We start from the raw sequence: 19,308 nt of genomic DNA on the forward strand, positions 1-19,308 counted from the left end.
TTGAGGAGGCAGGAGGACAGAAGTATAAGTACATTTATTGTCTCACCGTGAAAGGGCTCATGGAGGGAGGAAGATGCAGTCCCCTTAGTAGGTACCCAGGTAAAGAACAGACGGTGGGTTTACAAATGTAGAACAGAGAAAGCAAAGCAGTCTTGAGTGGAGAATATGTCAAAAATTATAAGGAACTGAAATCATTCTAGGAACTGAGAAAAAGAAAAATGGCCAATAATCATCATATTTGACTTGAGGCAGCCAGTTGTGTTGGAATGATACAAAAACCAGAGCGTAGAAGTTAAGTAGAGACTGCTGAGGAGTAATGGAGATGGAAAGACTCTAGGCATGTTTGCTGAATGGAAATAAATAAGCAGGGATGGCAGCTAAAGGAAGCAACCAGCTAGATGTGGGCTTTCTTGAAGAGAAAATGGAAAAAGAGCAGCTTAGGGCATTAGTAAAACAGCATGGGAAGATAGGAACAAAATATTCTTATAAAGAGTAGAACAAGGAGAGCCTGGGTGGCTCAGTCATTTAAGCATCTGACTTGGGCTTAGGTCATGATCTCGTGGCTCCTGAGTTCGAGCCCCATGTCTGAGCCCCGCGTCGGGCACTGTGCTGACAGCTCAGAGCCTGGAGCCTGCTTCAGATTCCGTGTCTCCCTCTTTCTCCCCCTTCCCCCACTGACGCTTCGCGCGCGCGCGTTCTCTCTCTCTCTCAAAAATAAACATTTAAAAAAAGAGAGTAGAACAAGTACAACAGTCACTTTTCAGAGACAACTGGAAAGGAAGCCTTTACTTCCTAGGGAGACACAGTTTGAACTTCCTGATTAAGTAGAACAAAAGATATAGGTATGTAATTAAATCTAAGACCAAAGAGAACTAAGATTCAGGCTATCACATAAATCAGGCACACAACTGATAGAGGATTCTGTTATATGAACCAGAGGTTTGTAACATTTATTCAAAACCACTTAAGCATGAGATTTACAATCCTTCTTCAGCTAAGCCATGAGCTAATATTCCCTGACCCCTTTTCTAGGGAGTACTAGCACCCTCTGTATGTTACTCGCTATGATTTTTAAAGAATTCCATGGTCAAGTAATCTTGAAAAACAATGGGTAACACAAAGTTAACATGTATCTTTACAGCACGGGGTCCCTTCTCTCTCTCTCTCTCTCTTGGTCTCTCCCTTTATCTCTTTGTCTGCCTCTCTTTCTCCTTCTGCTATTTATATTAAGTAAAAAAAAAAAATGCCACAAATTTCAAATGCAAAAGGCCAAGGCTTTCTCTTCTGTTCCCAGTTGCTCTACTCTGATTCATAAGCAAATTTTTTTGAAAATGCTCTGAGTCTTTAATATGAAAATATGCATTGTGAATCATGAATTGAAAGACCTGATATATTTTATTCCTATTTAAGGGAATATTTGGGGGGAAGAACATATTTAACACCTCAAGCAACATAATTTAGAAAACATTGCTTTACAACATTGAGCTACCTCCTCGTAAAGATCAAATAATTGTTCTGCCTCATTCACCTTTGTTATATTCATGATACACTATCATTATAGTACTCATCCAAATAAAAGATTTTACCTCATTTCTAAGTTGGAAGTATTTTGGGCTCAGGGACAAAGTTACAGTTTTTTTTAATTGCCCATGACACCTAGCTTAATACTTAATCAAGAAGTCACTTCATATATATCTGCTGAATTACAATGAATTTATTACGTGGATGGTTTTCATTTCTTTTAGGGGGTAGAGAAGAAAGAGGAAGAAAGTGAATGTGAGAAATATAAATGAAATCACTGAAAGGAGGGCCTTCTGATTTTTTTTCATGAAATTCAAGTAACAACAGAATGACAAAGAAGTTTAAGAAAGAGAAGTATATAAAATAGCTATTAAGTATATCGAGTCAAAGAGTTATGAAGAAGTGGAATTATTTCCTCATTTAGAATTATATTCTAATACCTTGCATTGTTAAGTTAAAGTTATAACAGCAGTTGCTAAATTTTAATTTCTTTTCTTAAAATTTTTAAAATGTTTTATTTATTTTTGACAGAGAGACAGAACAAGAGCAGGGGAGGGGCAGAGAGAGAGGGAGACACAGGATCCGAAGCAGGCTCCAGGCTCTGAGCTGTCAGCACAGAGCCCGACACGGGGCTCGAACTCACAGACAGCGAGATCATGACCTAAACCGAAATCGGATGCTCAACCAACTGAGCCACGCAGGCGCCCCTTTAAATTTTAATTTCTAAAGCACAAACTAAGTTTCTGGGCTTTCCATTCAACAATTAACATTATCAACCCAGTGTCTTCTTTAGGGGAATGATGATAGGGTAAAACAATGAAGTGTTCTGTGGGAGATCCCCCATTGCTGAACATGAAAAGAGCTCAGGCTTTGTGTCCGGCAAATTTATATTTCCTTTAACCAAACTATGGTGCAAAGCCTGCCCCCTACCACATGCTTCTAATGTGATTAAGTTGGAGTAAGAATGCAGTAATAATACAGACTGTAATCCCAGTGAACTGTCAGCATGGGCCATTCTGAGGCTATGTTAGCTGGAACCAGGCTTCACCGTTTGTCACTGTGAAAGGAGGCATAAGTGAGACTGGATCATAAGGAAATGAAATGAGTCCTCAGAAACATAAAGTTGATAGATGATAGATATAGGTCCTAGGAAAATGGTGTTTTAAGCTGCCTTCTTGGATGATGCTGTAATGAAATTGATCCAAGTTCAAAAATGCAAGGATAAGGGAGTACAAGTAAAGTTCTGAGAAGACTGTGGGAGCAATCAGGATGAGAGGTGAATGGGGCTGGGGTGGGAACACCTGCAAAGAAAAGTCTGGAACCTAACGTAAAGGGTGTCTGGGGGAGGTCCCCCACAAAGAACCACTTCTAGCTCAATGACTTCATGAAGTAGACTGAGAGAAAGAGGTCATTACAACAATGATTTTTAACACAAGGAGAAATGAAAAGTCCCAGCAATGAGATTTTTCCAACCCAAATGATCTACCTCCTATATGCTCAGCAACACATAAAACTCTAAACTGTATCCCATAAATAAAAGGATTAAGGCACAATGCTGTCAAAGTGGAATTCACAGTCTGCCAGGAGAGACAGACACAGAAGCAAAAGATAGTGCTACTGAGTGATGAGAGCTGTACGTGAAGGGTGAGTAGAACTTATGGGGACAGAGGGGAGGGGATTGTTTGTGGGAAGAGGGGTGGAAAGATCATGGAACGTGACAGAGACAGTGACACTGGAACTAAGTCACCTAGCACCTAGGGCTTGGGGTAGAGAAGGGCACTCTGGGGAGGGGCTCCTGTGGACACTGGCGATGTGTTCAGGGAAAGAGAGGGGAGGAGTGGCTGCAGAGCCAGAAGAGAGGCAAGAAGGCACCAGGGAGGCAGGCGGCAGTGGGAATGAGTGGCGCCAGGTGACAGATGCTTTCCAATCCACTGGGGAGCTTGGATATTACTCAGCAGGCAAAGACAGGAGATTTTTACCCAGGGAAATGCTATGACCTGAATTTTACCTTGGAAAGATAGCTCAGGGATGGAGGTAGGGGAGAATGCAGATTGGGTGGCTAGTGACAGAGAAGATTCACCTTATTCACAGTATGGCTGTCAGATACTATAGCCTGATTGACAAGGATTCAGCTGCAAGGTGCCTTCAGGCTTCTATTTAGACTTCAAAACAACGAATAAGGCTTCAGGGGAAATGGCCATAAAATGTGCAGTAAAAAGAAAGATAAATAATATTCCTAAAATTTAATTAATCTCTCTCTTTCATTTTGCCTGGTTTAATGCTATGCTGTGCTTTTGATAGCAACAATCTAGACATTGTTCCATTAGTATATTTCACTTTTATATCAAGCCTCACAATTTACTGGTTTTATTTAGGGTAATGCACTCGTATTTGGCATATTTATATCATTCTCATTTATTATTAAAAGCAGTGTTATGTTTAGGTATTGAGGATCGATAAGACCTCCACAATGTTTATACCATCATATCTTTTATGGCAAGCTCAGAGTGTTTCAGGTTTGTTTTTATAGGTGGTTTTTTTTTTAAAGGCAATTTTATAGCCTTTACTCTGTCTTGGGTAAAAAAATTGGTTGACAAAAATTCCTTCACTATGTTTGCAAAAGTCTTAATGGGACCACACAGAAACCTGTACAAAACTTTGAGTAGCTATTTGGAGTTGATGTTTTTGTCACTTATGCTGTGTCCCCTAATGTACACTGATTGTCATGTGGAAACTTCAATGCAAGTTTAAGTTTTCCTTCTTTCTCCCTTCCTCTCTGTTTGTTTGTTTTTTCCTTTGTGGAGTTGACAATTCCTTTCATTTCTTTGCAACTATCTTTCAACACATGCAATTACTAAATGACAAATCTATGGATGCAGACAATAGGCCATCATATTTTATCTTTACCTGTTGTACTAAGTGTATAGCCGTAATCAATACAGTACACAAGAATTCATGAGGTGTAGTCAGAATGACGTGATTTTTTTTGGCTCGTGATCCCTTTAAAATTTATTTAGGGTGAAGTTCTTCTATTATCCCTGGATAGAAAGATCAGTGTCTTAATAGTTTTAAAATATCTATTAAAAAAGAAAAGACCTATATAATTGATCCTTGAACAACACGGGTTTGAACTGTGCGGGTCCACTTATACATGAATTTTTTGGGTAAATACAGTGTAGTACTGTAAATGTATTCTCTCTTTATGATTTTCTTTTTTAAAAGTTTATTTGTTTTTGAGACAGAGAGAGAGAAAGAGAGAGCAAGACAGTGAATGGGGGAGGGGCAGAGAGAGAGGGAATACAGAGGATCCCAAGTAGGCTCTAAGCTGTAAGCGCAAAGCCCAATGTGGCTAGATCTCCCTAATAGTAAGGTCATCACCTGAGCCAAAATCAACAGTCAGAAGCTTAGCTGACTGAGCCACCCAAGCGCCCCTTCTTTATGATTTTCATAATAGCATTTTCCTTTCTCTAGCTTACTTTATTGTAGAATATGGCATATAATACATAAAACATACAATATGTGTTAATCCACTGCTATGTTATTGGCAGGGCTTTCAGTCAACAGTAGGCTATTAGTAGTTAAGTTCTGGGGGAGTCAAAGTTATATGCAGATTTTTGACTGCACAGCAAGTCAGTGCCCCTAACCTTCACATTATCCTAGAGTCAATGTATTTCTTTTTAATTTTTTAATGTTTATTCATTTTTGGGAGCTAGAGAGAGAGAGTGAGCAGGGGAAAGGCAGAGAAAGAGGGAGACACAGAATCCAAAGAAAGCTCCAGGCTCTGTGCTGGCAGCACAGAGCCCAACATGGGGCTCGAAATCACGAGCCATGAGATCATGACCTGAACCGAAGCTGGAAGCTCAACTGACTGAGCCGCCGAGGCACCCCGAGTCAATTGTATTTTAATGTCGGTCATACCACATGAAATTGCTGTATTTGTAGGTCAAAAATGATCAAATAGCAACAATTTCATATGGTTCAACCTAGATTAAAACACACTCTAGGAGACAAAATATCAAAGTTGATTCATAGTACGTCTTCTCCCCTCACTAAGCCTTACAGGAGATGAGAAGCATGTAGTTGAGAAAGCAGCATAGGTGGCTGTTTCTTTCTTTGTTTCTTTACTCGTCTCCCCTTAGATTGTTAACTGTAGTCTCTGACCTCTCCGGGGACAGGGGTAACGGAGATAAATAAAGGATACAGGAATTTTTACTTGACCGGTGCTATCCTGAGATGGATCAGGTGCTACCAGGTGCTAACAACTTTCTTGTGGGTTCTCTGCAGATTTCTCTTCACCTACTTCCTTGTCTGAGTGAATACATGTCACTACTGCCCTCACCAGGGATGTCTTCCGCTTTTTTGTGCAGAAGTCTCTGCTCACCTCCAGAAGAGTCTGAGGGCAGGACCTAACATGACTCCGTGATGATCCATGAATATACACATTCTTTGTAATGACAGACCTTGGGACTGCAGGGAAATCTAACTGCAGCTACCTCTCATCTGACTTGCCTGTCAGCAGCTAGACAGCTGCTATCTTGCCCTTTAGGTATTTCAGGCAGGAGTGAAGCACTAGTCAGCTGTGTGTCCCAACTTTAGAAAACACATCAAGCTCATTGTGTGAACCCGCTGAAGCCTTTCTCACTAGGCCCTGCTTGCAGAGAAATCTTCTTCAGAAATCCTCTTAACTCCATTCTGAATTCCTTTATACCCTTGATATGGGTGAAGAGTCCTCCATCCATCTCTTAGCTTTCTATCTTGGCAGCTCCTTCTGGGTATTCTCCCTCACAGTTTGTTTTACATCTTTCCCTTTCAGGAATGGAGGTAGGGAGGATAAGTTATGGGGAGAAAAAAATCCAGAAGCAGATTCTGCCAATCTTAGGGCAGAATTGGGTGTTGTAATTGAAAACAAACAAAAACAAAAGACATACACCCCCCCCCCACACACACACCCACCCACCCACACCCACACCCACACACACATACACAAAACCTATTTAAATTATATTATAGTCAGTCAGGGAGGAAAATGGTTGTTAAAGTAAATTGTGTTTTTGGAGAGAATTACTATAAGACCACATGAATGATAACCATGCTTTTCAGTACACATTTCTTTGAAGAGTATTTTTCCAAAAGTAAATATTTTTCCAAAATTTATATGAACAAATTTCTTTTCTGAATCCACTAAAGGAAGATCAAACTTTAAAGGGAATCTAAAGGTGTTAAGACCCTTTTCACCACTTCAGCAAAAGTGATGGCTTAGTAGTAAATATGTCCTTTTCAATCCCCTTCACTTAGAGAATAACTTATGAAACTAGTCATTAACACAACTTAAGTCAAAATAGAAAAAGATTAGAAAATACTAAAGTGTAAACACTAAAGCCCAAATATAAAAGTATTTAATAGAATATTAAAATTCCAGTTATAGAAAAAAAAGTCTCATTAAATGTTCACCTATCAGAAAAAAATTTTTAAAAGCATTAATTATGATATACACACTTATTCAACAGGGTCTCATTAAGAACCCACTCTGTCACAGCAAAGCACTGTCTGGCCAATGACAAGAATTAAAAGATGATATAAAGTCTGTATCTAGAGATGCAGCAGAAACACACACACACATCAATATATAATAATGCATTAGTCCTGTGTTTCTCAAACTTTAATGTGTTTAAGAATCATGTAGGTTGCTTACTTAAAATGCAGGCTCTATAGCCCCACTCTGAGAGACTGATTCTGAAATCTGGGGTACAGCCCAAGCACCTCAGGGATTTGGGAAGAGAAGTTCTATAAGCCTCTTTTGGAGAAACACTGCATTACAACAGAAGCTCTATGAGGGCAGTGGCTGTGTCTATCTTGTCTCTATGATTATCCAAGCCCCAGCACAGAGCCTAGTACATTGTAAACCCTCAGGAAACATACTTGAATAAATGAATGAAGGAGTATGGCTAAACTCCACAATGAATGATACAAGCAAAATGTGACATAAAAATTCAGCCATTTAAGCAGCTCCTCTCTCTTTAGGAAGCAGGTTTCCCTGGGTGAAGTCAGTGGATACTACAAATGACTCAGTGCACAGGGTTGCATTTTGAAATCTTGCCCTTTGTGGAATCAGGTCCTGGAAACAAGTAACCTGACTCTTCTGCCTCAGAGTATGTTCGTTTCCCTCCCATAGTCTGGTAGCATCTGAACTCTAAGGGCTGGCCCCCATTCCTCTGAATAAAGTGATTGTTCTCCCCCCGCCGCCAAGAAAGGTATACAACCCTGGCAGGCTAGAGTTGCACTGGTGGCTGGCAGAATAGCTCCTCTATTAGGACTTTCACTACAGAAATAGAAAATTAATTACAGTTCTAGTAGACAGAAACATCAAAACTATAGCAGAACAGGTTGAGCATATAAACAATTGATTGTTTACAAAACTGAGTTCTTTATAAAACTGAGTCATGGGCACAGAACCCCACTGAGGCGGTGATTATTTTTGTAAGATAGCCTTGTAGATTTCCTTCCTGGAGTTGTAGAGTAACTCCAAACATGTCACTGCTGCACTAATGTCCACAGATAGCTACAAATAAATGAACTTTTTTTTACATTGAAATAGATAAATTAATTTAAAAGTGAAATAAAATTTCCAGATGACTAAAAGTATCAGAAATAACAAGAAAATATTCCAAGACTATTCTTAGCTTTGGAAAGAAAGGCTTGGATAGGGAAGTAGAATGGGGTGGACAAAACAGGTGGAAGGGAAGATTGGACATTATGGGGAAAGGCAGTAAAAGAGGGGAGAGCTGTGATCCAGCCATCTGGTCACAGGTATGTCAGTGCAGAGGACAGAGTGCCAAGGGGTCTGGCCAAGGAAGCTATGGGCAACCATGATGAGATAAAAAGGACCAGAAACCTACTATTTAGGGACATCAGACTGGACCAGCCCTGAAACTTCTCCAAACAGCTGAACTGCAGCTGGAAAGCTATGGTTTCTGATCTGTCATCAACAAGCAACTTACTTTATTTAACAAGTTACATAGCCTCTCCTATCTCCTCCATAAATTGAGATTTGGGGCTAAAAGTCCTCTACAATTCCATCCAGCTTTAATTTTATAGCCCTATGAAACTGTATTTACCAAAGAGAGAAAGGATTGGGGAAGAGGGCAAAAGAGGAAGGGAGAGGTCCTCAGCAGGGGGCAAAAAAAGGGTCCACGTGAAACATGTACCGGATGGAAGAGCAAGTCACAATTCTAGAATGGTCTTTTTTTTTTAAGTTTATTTATTTATTTTGAGAGAGACAGAGACAGTGCAAGTTGGGGAGGGGCAGAGAGACAATAAAGAGAATCCCAAGCAGGCTCTGCAGGGCCGCATAGAGCCTGATGGGGAGCTTAAACCCACAAAGCCATGAGATCATGACCTGAGCTTGACTCTGATCATGACATGATCAAGAGTCAGATGCCTAACCAACTGAGCCATTCAGGCACCCCTCGAATGGTCTTTGAAAGGATGCAGGCTGCCTTATGCCCTGTATCAAGAAGAGATACCAAACTTCTGGTAATTCACTTGGGAAGACTAATTGCAGATGAGAAACTTGCATCCAGGAAAATTTACCTTTTGTGATGCATAAAAGTCTATTTTTCAAATAATTTTATACTGATTTCAAGATGTTCTTTATTGTCCAGAAGGATATACAAAGCCTTACTCCTCACCTAGCTCTCACCTATTCAGCCTTGGAACACAGCCATATGACATTTCACTTTGAGGTTTGCATCTACTTTGCAATTTTTAACTACCATCCTTTAGGGGAAATTCATTTTGTAAATGTGTGTGTGTGTGTGTGTGTGTGTGTGTATCTATCTATCTATCTATACATACATTTATAGGCATATATATACATATATATGTATATATATATATATATATACAGAAGCATATACAAGCATATCATGTGTGTGTGTGTGTGTGTGTGTGTGTGTGTGTGTAGTCATGTCCTGTACCAGGTGTGGGTGTGGCAAACAATGCAGTCAGACCACTTTTTCAGTGCCTCAGAAATTTCTCCAAAGTAGAGCTTCAGAGAGAAAAGGAAAGACACTGGTCTGCAGGTGCAGATCTAACATCTTCTTTGCTCTCCTGCAGTCCCCAAACCATGCAACAACCATTTGACTCTGACTCCAGTGCTAATTCCTGTTCTCAAGGCACTGACCTCACTATGACATTTAATTTGCCTGTTATCCACTGTCTTCTCTGTATTTTAAGCCATATGGCTGTATAAATTTAATCAGCATTAGATTAATTAAACCCAAATTCAGTGTCTAAAGTGGGAGAAACATGTGAGAAGCTTCACTTCATTTAATGGCAATAAAGGGAATGTGTTCAGAAACAGATACTCATGGGGAGAAAAAAAATATCCAGCTTAATGTAGCTAAAGCATTGAGCACTTGGATTTTGCTTAAGAAATTATTAAAGATGAGAAAAAATGGTCTTTAAGCGATATCCTGTGATCACTTACTAATTTACTTGTATAATATAAGAGAGGGGATTTAATGTGATGTGTTCTTTGGGATGTCAGATTAGTTTCCACAAATTCTGAAACCCTGTTCTGATATTACCGAAGCTGGCTACACTTACTTTATAAGTAAGAATTCAATTATGATTTATAGGGGATATTTTTCAAGAGCATCAGAAATGGCAGCTTTCATTATATTTTCTGTTTAGAAAATAACAGGGTCTGCCAGTAATGTCCCTTTCATCAGGAGGAAAAAACAGGGATATGGAATATAAAATTCATCCTGAATATTAGCTTTATTGATTAATTTATGTTCAGAATATTTTGTTTTATTAAAAATCTATGCATTTTTATCTTTAGAACAACAGAAATCAAAATGCATAGCCACATACCTGTGTCTGTTTAGGACCAATATCCATTCTTTCAAGAAGGTCATTTAAAAAAGCTGTAACACTCTCCCAGGGATAAATACTGTTGGAGCCATCCAGCACGATGACTATGTCCAGTTGAGTGCTGCATTCTGCAATAAAAGGAGTCAACTGTGCAAATTTCGAGTTTATCTTTTTAGATAGTATGAAAGTGTATGAAGTGTTTTCATGGCTGAAATAGGCTCATTTTAAAAAAAGATAAGCTGGTAGTCTACATGGTGGACACATTGCTTCTATAATCAGAAAGAAGTAGTTTTACAAAAATAAAGTTGATAAATACCATTACATTCAATAGCAATGGGTTTGGGATTCTTATCAAGTAAAACATCTCTACTGAATTGTAATTAACATTGTATGAATTATCTTTGGAAGTTTTCTCAGTATGAATTTATGTAACTGTTCTCATTCTGTGTGTATTTCAAGTGAGATTACTTTCTTCAAAGAGACTCATTCTTTAAATAAAAACAATGTGACAGCTTTAGCTATGATGTTTAAACAAGACTTTGTTAAAGGTTATTTACACTAATATCAAGTCCAAAAATAGCAGTGGGGTTTGGTTATATATTGGCAAAGCAAACATTTACCTAAATTGGTAATGCTGGTAGCTGAGAAAATACTTCAAGCTTTTTGGTATGCTCCTGTGTATATATATGTCTCATTCACTGCTTACACTTTTCAAACATGTAAGAACATCACATAAAATCTGTACCTCGTACAGGAGCAATGGAGTTCACGACTTGAAATGTGGAGCTAACATCAGAACAGATTCCAGTTGTGTAATGTAAATGTCCACATCTATAGGCATACAAGGGCCCACATGCCTTTTAAAAAATTAAAACCATAAGATTAAAAATTATATAACAAATTTTATAAAGACTTACAATGACGGCATTCTTGGCTCATTAACTAACTCCTTGCTTTCTTACCAGAAACCCTCCATGTGGGTTGGTGACTAAAGTTGATCCAAACGTCATGTTCTCCTTTACTTCCGTGACATTGGGAATTGATGTATTAACTAAAAATAGAAACAAACTTTTATGAGGGTGGAAAACAAAGTAAAATTAAGTGCTTTCTCGTTAGGACATTCTATTTGCTTTGTTCATATCATAGCACATTTTTCTTTTGATTCAACTAAATAGTCTTCAAAGTATTATTAAGGAATATAATGAACAAGCTAAGGCTGAAAACCTGGCTTATGTCCCAGAAATGTTGTCTGGATAACTGTCTCAAATACTTCTGCTGAACTGTAAAAGAATGCAGAGCTAGTGGGGCAATGAGAAAATGTGGGACAGCCTTTCACACATTTTTGCTAATTAAAACAAATAGAATACTTAACCTCATAATATTGTAGATATATAAAGGAAACTTAAACACTTACCTTGCATGCTATATCTGTATGTTATAGATGGCCAATGATATAGCATCACTTCTGACAAGAAGAGGGAAAATGGGTAGTAGAGCAGGAAAAAACCCCACCAATATATATTTTGAACATCGATTTCACCATCATGGGGACATCATGAAGTGTACAAAGAAAACTAGAGCAAGAAGGAGTAGTGGTCAGGAAGTTCGGGTAAAAGAAACAATGAAGGGATGCCATTTGTCATTCCAGATGGGAATGTTGGGTCTTGAAGCAGGCCAACCTGGCAAAAGTGGCAGGAAGTTCCACTTATTCATATTGAAAAAAGACAAAAAAAAAAAAGACTGGGCAGGAAAATCAAAATTTTCTAAACCTTGCTTAGCAGAGTGCTGAAATATTTGAAAGTGGCAAAACTCAGGTTCAAGAAAGATTTACCTCACTCTTCATGCCCAAAAGTTTTTCCTACCTTAAGACCATTACAGATGCAGAGTGAGGAATGGAAGCAGAGATTCCTGAATGGTCACACTGTCTTCCTAATGTGAGTATATTGGTCTTTGTCCCAGAGTTTAGTCTGGTTTGCCTTGAAAGCACCTGGAACTGGACCATTATCTACACTGGTCTTGAATAATCTGGATTAGAGTTTTTTATACTAGAGTTGATCCAGGATGAGCTGGGACATTGGGATGTTAGGGACCACAGCAGAAATGTCTCCACTATTGTCGATGCAGCTAAAATCTCCACGCTAATGTTAAAACTCCATTATAGTTTTTGGTAATGAAGGAGTAGCTCCTATTAGAACAAGTCTTTTGCAAATAACTCTAAGAAAAGGAAAAAAAAAAGAAAAAAGAAACAACCATCTGAAGGCACTAGAAAGCAACCAAAAGCAGACAGAAAGTGGAGGGAAGTCTATACTTGCAAGAAGAGATTAGCACTGGCTGAGTTTCCTGTTTATGTGCTTGCTTTCCCCCAAGGGAAGGTCCTAGCTATGGCTAAACCTCAAACAGTAGTCAAAGTCTTACTGTTTTGAATAAACAGAGGACAGAAATTAGGGTAATGACAGAAGCTGTAAAGTGAAGGGGTATATCTTGGAAAGTAGAGCCACAAAAAGAGAGTTCTAACATACACACGTATGCTCTGTCCAAATATCTAAAGCACTTGAAATGTATATATATATGCAGAGTAAACTTCAAACAGCTCAGCTACAACAAGAAGAACTGAATGGAGATTTTAACTGCTTCCCACTGCAGTTCAGAAATTGAGTTCAGCCAAGTAAACTGTCTGCTAAAACAAAAAGTTAAGACTATTCAAAGGCAAATAACAGATCTAGAACCTCTACACTTATAACTCAAAAGTATAATCCAGGACATAATCCAAAATTACTAAACATAAGAAAAAAAAGGAAATGTGACTCAATCTCAAGAGAAAGGTAATAAATGGAAAGCGATGTTGAGATATTCCACATGTTGTAATTATCAGGCAAGGATATTAAAGCAGCTATTATAACTATGTTCATAAATGTAAAGGAAAATGTTCATAATAAACAGGAAATTGAAAAAAGAGAACTGAAAAATAGAATATTTGAAATAAACCGTTAAAGTATGTGTTATTTTAATACATTTAATACTGTATAGAACACTGAATTGTAAGTCTTGGATAATTCTAGCAGGAATTTTCTAGTTATGTTCTAATTATAGTGATATTTCTATCAAATATATCCATTTCTATATGAATTTACCTTGTGCTATTCTCTTTAAAAGAATTCATGTACTACAATTCCTTCTCTGCTATTTTATTAAAAAAATTTTTTTTAATGTTTATTTATTTTTGAGAGAGAGAGAGAGAAAGAGAGGAAGAGAGGAAGAGAGACAGAGGGAGACACAGAATCTGAAGCAGGCTCCAGGCTCTGAGCTGTCACCACAGAGCCCAACGCGGGGCTCAAACTCACGAGCCATGAGATCATGATCTAAACCAAAGTCGAACACTTAACCAACTGAGCCACCAAAATGCCCCTGCTATTTTCTTTACAAACAAACAAACAAACAAACAATTAAATTTTGTGGGAGCAATGTAATGGGCCAGGTTTTCAGAAAGTTCTTTTATTTCTAAAGTTCGGAATCAAGATGTCATTTTATGTGAATTTTAATGATAAGAATTGAAGAACATTTATAGATTCTTCTCATATTTTATTGAGTTAAAATTATTTTTAATGCAACTACTGAGTATAATTTAGGATCAGGCTTTAATGTAAAGTCTTTACATACCAGGCAGATCCAACTTTACGCAAGGTAATTGTTTGCTTCTCCCAACTGGACACTTATAGACATCTCCAGTTCTGTTCTTGGGTTGACCAACTAAAGGAGAGCCAACAAGCACCCTGGAAGTTAAATAACTCAGTTAGCATTTTTGAACAAAGAGAAACATTTATTTTAGTTATTTCATGACTAGTTCCAAGACAATGACAGTAGTTCTCATAGACATAATTATAGTTACCCTATGTTAGTAATGCAATGCTATTGAAAATAAGCTGAGTTTCTTCCCCAAATTGCAGGTGATGTGAATTAAAAAATCATAAAATACATAGAAGAGAGATCTCAGAATATTTTATTTATTGTATTATATATCACTTTATTATATTTTTTATTTGGGGGCTGAAACAATACTTGTTGGTTAAGTCTGCTGCTATATTAGTTTATAAAACACACATGGTAGCATAAGTGACTTTTTCCTAGGAAGAACTAAGAATTTCACAGGGAAATTAAATATTTGATTATCATAAGATTTAATATTAGTATGTACTAATTTGTAAGCACTTAAAAAATAAGGATAGTTATGAGACCCCAGGTTAAAATCACTTACTGTTTTTTCAGACAGAATTATAAAATCAATTTAATAATAATTAATGAAAAAATATAATCATGATTTATTTTAGTCCTAGGAAGCCATTTAACAAGGTCTCCTATGATATCTTCAGTAATAGGATGAATGAATGTAGTTGAGTGTTAAGGCACTTGGGTGGATTCACAGCTGCTGATTCGCTGCTGGCTGAAAAGCTATATACAAAGATGCTGATCACTGCAAACCAAAGAACGTTAATTATGTACATAAGACTGTACTTAGCATATATCTTTATTTATGACTTTTGTGAAGATACAGAAAGCATAAAGGTATGCGTCAAGGAAATCAATATACCTATTTGGACAATCAGAAGTGTCACAACATTCTGGAACAAGAAACTTAATAAACTAGTTAAAGTTTAGTAAGAACCTATGTAAATAACTTCACTTAACTACATCAATACAGGATGTGGGCAATGTGATTTAATAGGAATTCATGTAAAAAAGACATGTGGGATTTGCTGATAGGAAGTAAGCATGAGCCAACCGTGTATTTCAGTACCAAAAAATGCTAATGTGACCTTAGGCTGCATTGCTGGAAATAGATGCCCTAGTCAAGGAAAGTGATCACCCCTCTGTGCTCTGCACTGTCAGACCATGTCTGTAATCTCCAAATTAAGAGGGACATAGGCACAATGGAATGTATTTAGGAGACTATGACTCAGATGGTTAAGAGCCTGGTAATTTTGTCAGACCAGAGATGCTTGAGGGAAAGTTGGGGATGTTTACTATACAAAAAAAAAAATATCTGAAGGAGAGTCGAGAGGTTCTGTCAACTAAGCGTAGGTACTTAGGGAATATATTTTTTTAAATATATAAATATTTGAAACTCTGTCATATTGAAAGGGATGGGGCTTATTTTGTGGGAATCCTTTGGGTAAAGCTAGTACGAATAGAAGTGTTTTATAACAATTGCAAATACTGAATTATTGAACAGACTCCCTAAAACATAGTTATTGTAATGCCTTTGTAAAGCCATTCTTTATATGCATAAATAACCATAAAAATGTTTAAACCTTTTAATGCATAATTCTTACTTCTGGAAATTTATCCTTAAAAAATGGCCTAAATTAAGGGAAAAAAGGCTAATGCATAAAAATAATGCTCATAGTGTTATATATAATATGAAAGATTAAAAGAAATATGGTCAACAGCAAGAACTAATTATTGCAGAGACATTCTATACAATATTTCAGTCATAAAACACAACAGCTAATAAGATTGCATGGTAGTATTAAAAATATTTATGACCCAATTCAAAGTAAAAATCTACCTAATTTAGTGAAAAACTATGACAATTCAAAGTGAAAGATACCAAATTATATTCAATATATTCATCATAATAGCAATGATAATTATAGCTAGCATTTATTAAATTTATACCTTATGCCAGATATTGTTCTAAGTGCTTTCCATATACCAAATAACTTAATCCTCTCCATTAAATATAGCATGAACTTTGGAGCCAGACTTCACAAATTCAAATCATGTTTTTGTCATTTACTTAGTTGTATGATTTAGGACAAATCACTTATCTTTGTTTCTTCATCTCTAAAATAGAAATAACAAGAGTACCTACCTCACAGTATCATCACAAAATCTGAATGAGTTAATGTATATAAAATTTAGTTCATTGTATATGCTATTTAAATGTTGGTTGTTGATGATGATGATGATGATGATGATGACTTTTTCAGCTGACAGGACTACTCAATGTAAAACATAGATTAGGGGTGCCTGGGTGGCTCAGTCGGTTAAGCATCTGACTCCTGATTTTGCTTCAGGTAATGATCTCACAATTTGTGGGATCGAGCCCCACATTGGGCTCTACGCTGACAGTGCTGGGTCAGCTTGGGATTCTCCCTCTCCCTCTCTCTCTGCCCCTTCCCCACTTGCTCTCTCTCTCTCTCTCTCTCAAAATAAATAAACTTAAAAAAATCCACATAGGTTAAAAAGGAGTTCACCAAAAACCAAATTACATTAAGGACATTATGGTTAGTGTTCTTTCTCCGAAATTTTTAAAGATTTTTATAACATGATTGATTAAATTAGTTTTAGAGTTAAAACAATTTGAAGAAAAGTAGTGAGCCTACTATTTGGAAAATATTTAAGTTGAGGCTACATAGATTGATCAATGTTTATTAAGAACATTCTATATACCCAGCATTTACATCAGGCCCTGTGGATATGAAATGGATCAAACACAATGGTTTTTAGATTGTTTAAAACTTAGGGGGGAAGCAAAACCATAAATGGATTATTATAATACTCAATAGGTCAGAACTTGGTGCAACTTCAGCAAGGTATTAGAAGCAAGGAGAAACAGCTCCTTTGATAATTCAAATAGCTCAGGGTAGCTGGAGTAGAAGTCAAAACTGTCAAGCTAAATAGAGTCTAGATCAGGAATGTTCTGATAGTCTAGTTTAAGAATTTTAGATTTATTATATGAAGGGGAGAGTTGGGAACCACCAGTGCTTTAAAGAGGGATGTGATATGATCAACTGCTTTATGAAGCTTGTTTGCTTGCAGTGTCATGAATACATTTTTGGGAAAGGGGCAAATTAGACTCAGAGAGTGAAAGTAGGGGTTTCTCGACCCAGACGAGAAAGGAGGATCTGAATTTAGGAAGTGGAGAGGAAAGGAGAACCAATTCTACAAATACTTAGACTATCAGCTGTCTTAGTTTGAGTTCCCCCAAAAGCAGACCCTCGACAAGGACGTTGGTGCAGGTAGATTTAGGGGAGTCAATTCAAAGCACAAACAAATGTGTTGATAGGGAAAATGATAGAGGGAAGGAAGAAAGGCCAATAGAATGCACTGATAATGTGCTAACTTCTGTAGGCTTCTGGGCTCAGTCTTGCTGGGGACCATCTCAGAAACTACATGGAACATATGTGAGCATTCTATGAGCATGGTTCAGGTGCTAAGAGTAAATGCTATTGCCTTAAGAGAGTACAGAGTAAGAGAGCTAAAGGAAAAAAAAATAGCACTTAAGATTTTAATGAGCAAAGGAAGAAAACTAGTAGCAGTGTCCAGAGAAGGAGAGAGACAATCAGAAAACAGTGGTATCACAAAAGCCAAAGAGGGAAGAAAATAAAGAATGGGAGTGTAGAGCAGACTTCAGTTCAAGAGTTTTGCTAAAAATGAGGGAGATGGGTCATGCCAATGTGTGTGGGTTTCTTTTTTTCAGGCAAACCATTAAGGGTTTGAGGTGGATTTAAATTTATTATGGAAGGCATCTGGATATGGATAAATTATCTTAAGAAAAAGCTAGTAACAAGAGAAAGGCCAATATTACAGAAGAGAAAAGAGATCCCCTGAGCTGGTAGAAAGTGTGGATCCAGAAGGACAAATTTGTCTTAGAAATGAGGAAAGGCCATGGATTCCCTAGGCAGGGATCTGGGTGGCCCAGTATCCAGAGGTTTGAAACTGTGGTAGATTGCTTGGAATTTTTTTCACTTTTGCAATGTGACATTGTCCTTCACTGCCCTTCATTAATGCAGAATCTGTTTTGCCTCTTGTTGGAACTGGGACTTAGTTGATAAATAGAAGGCAGTCGAAATAGAGACACTGTGACTCCAAAGGCATGAGTAATGTATAGAATTGTGAAATCAATACATTGTACACCTGAAGCTAATGTAACATTACATGTCAACCATACTTCAATAATTTTAAAGAATGTATTACAGATTCCACTTCACTCTTTTTGGAAATCTAAGACCACACACTGTGAAGAAGCCCAGTTTAGCCTAATGGAGGAGAAGGAGAGGCAACATGGAGGAGAAGCAATGTTTCAGCTGACAGCACGGACTGCCAGGCATGTGAGTTAAATCGTCTTGGGCCCTCTAGCCCCAAGTGAGGTACCAGATGAGCACTCATGCAGTTCCCACCTATGCAGTCCTCAAAATCTTGAGAAACAATATAAATTATTGTTTTAACTCATTAAGTTTTGAGATGATTTGCTATGAGCAAGAGATAAGTGAAACAGGAAGGGAGGATAAAGTTTTAACCTTGGGCCCGTCCCTCCCTTCCTTCCTCCCTTCCTGCTTCCTTCCTTCCTTCCTTCCTTCCTTCCTTCCTTCCTTCCTTCCTTTCTTCCTCCCTCCCTCCCTCCCTCCCTCCCTCCCTCCCTTCTTGCTTCCTTCCTCTCTTCCCTTCCTTCCTCCCTTCTTTCTTTGGAAAATAGTAGAAACATGAAATTTAGGGACAGAGGTAGTAGGGTGGTGGGCTTGTGAAGAGTAATGAAGATTTAAACTGTCAGGGCATACGTAGGCCAGTCATGCAGCCCCTCAGGCCAAGATAAGGTCAGGGATGTTCTGGAAGTTGTTTCTAGTGTAGTTATAGGACAGGCCTCCAAAGACACTTCCAACTCTAAGATTCCATCATCCAAATAGAGCAAATTATTAGTGTGTAGAGGAGTGCTGATTAGTTTAGAAAATGTACCATTAAGTGGGGGAAATTTAGGACAATTGATGAAAAGTGAATTCTTTTTTAAATTTTTTTATTTTTTAAAGTTCATTTTTGACAGAGAGAAAGAGCGTGCATGCACAAGCTGGGGAGGAGCAGAGAGAGATGGAGACAGAGAATGTCAGGCTGTCAGCACAGAGGCTGACAGGGGCT

At 37.8% G+C, this 19,308-nt stretch overlaps 1 protein-coding gene across 1 annotated transcript in view; it reads right to left on the bottom strand.

Moving 5' to 3' along the window:
- The window catches only part of ITGA1 (integrin subunit alpha 1), a 159,815-nt gene that overhangs the window by 74,399 nt on the left and 66,108 nt on the right, over window positions 1–19,308 (bottom strand). Inside the window, exons 3-6 of the mRNA XM_043598743.1 lie at window positions 14,056–14,168; window positions 11,361–11,449; window positions 11,144–11,255; window positions 10,399–10,526 (exon numbers count right to left, since the gene is read on the bottom strand). Of these exons, the coding sequence (XP_043454678.1) occupies window positions 10,399–10,526; window positions 11,144–11,255; window positions 11,361–11,449; window positions 14,056–14,168 (442 nt within the window). The remainder of the gene's footprint in view (window positions 1–10,398; window positions 10,527–11,143; window positions 11,256–11,360; window positions 11,450–14,055; window positions 14,169–19,308) is intronic.

This window comes from Prionailurus bengalensis, chromosome A1, assembly GCF_016509475.1.
Source record: "Prionailurus bengalensis isolate Pbe53 chromosome A1, Fcat_Pben_1.1_paternal_pri, whole genome shotgun sequence".
In the NCBI taxonomy this organism is placed as follows: Eukaryota; Metazoa; Chordata; class Mammalia; order Carnivora; family Felidae; genus Prionailurus; species Prionailurus bengalensis.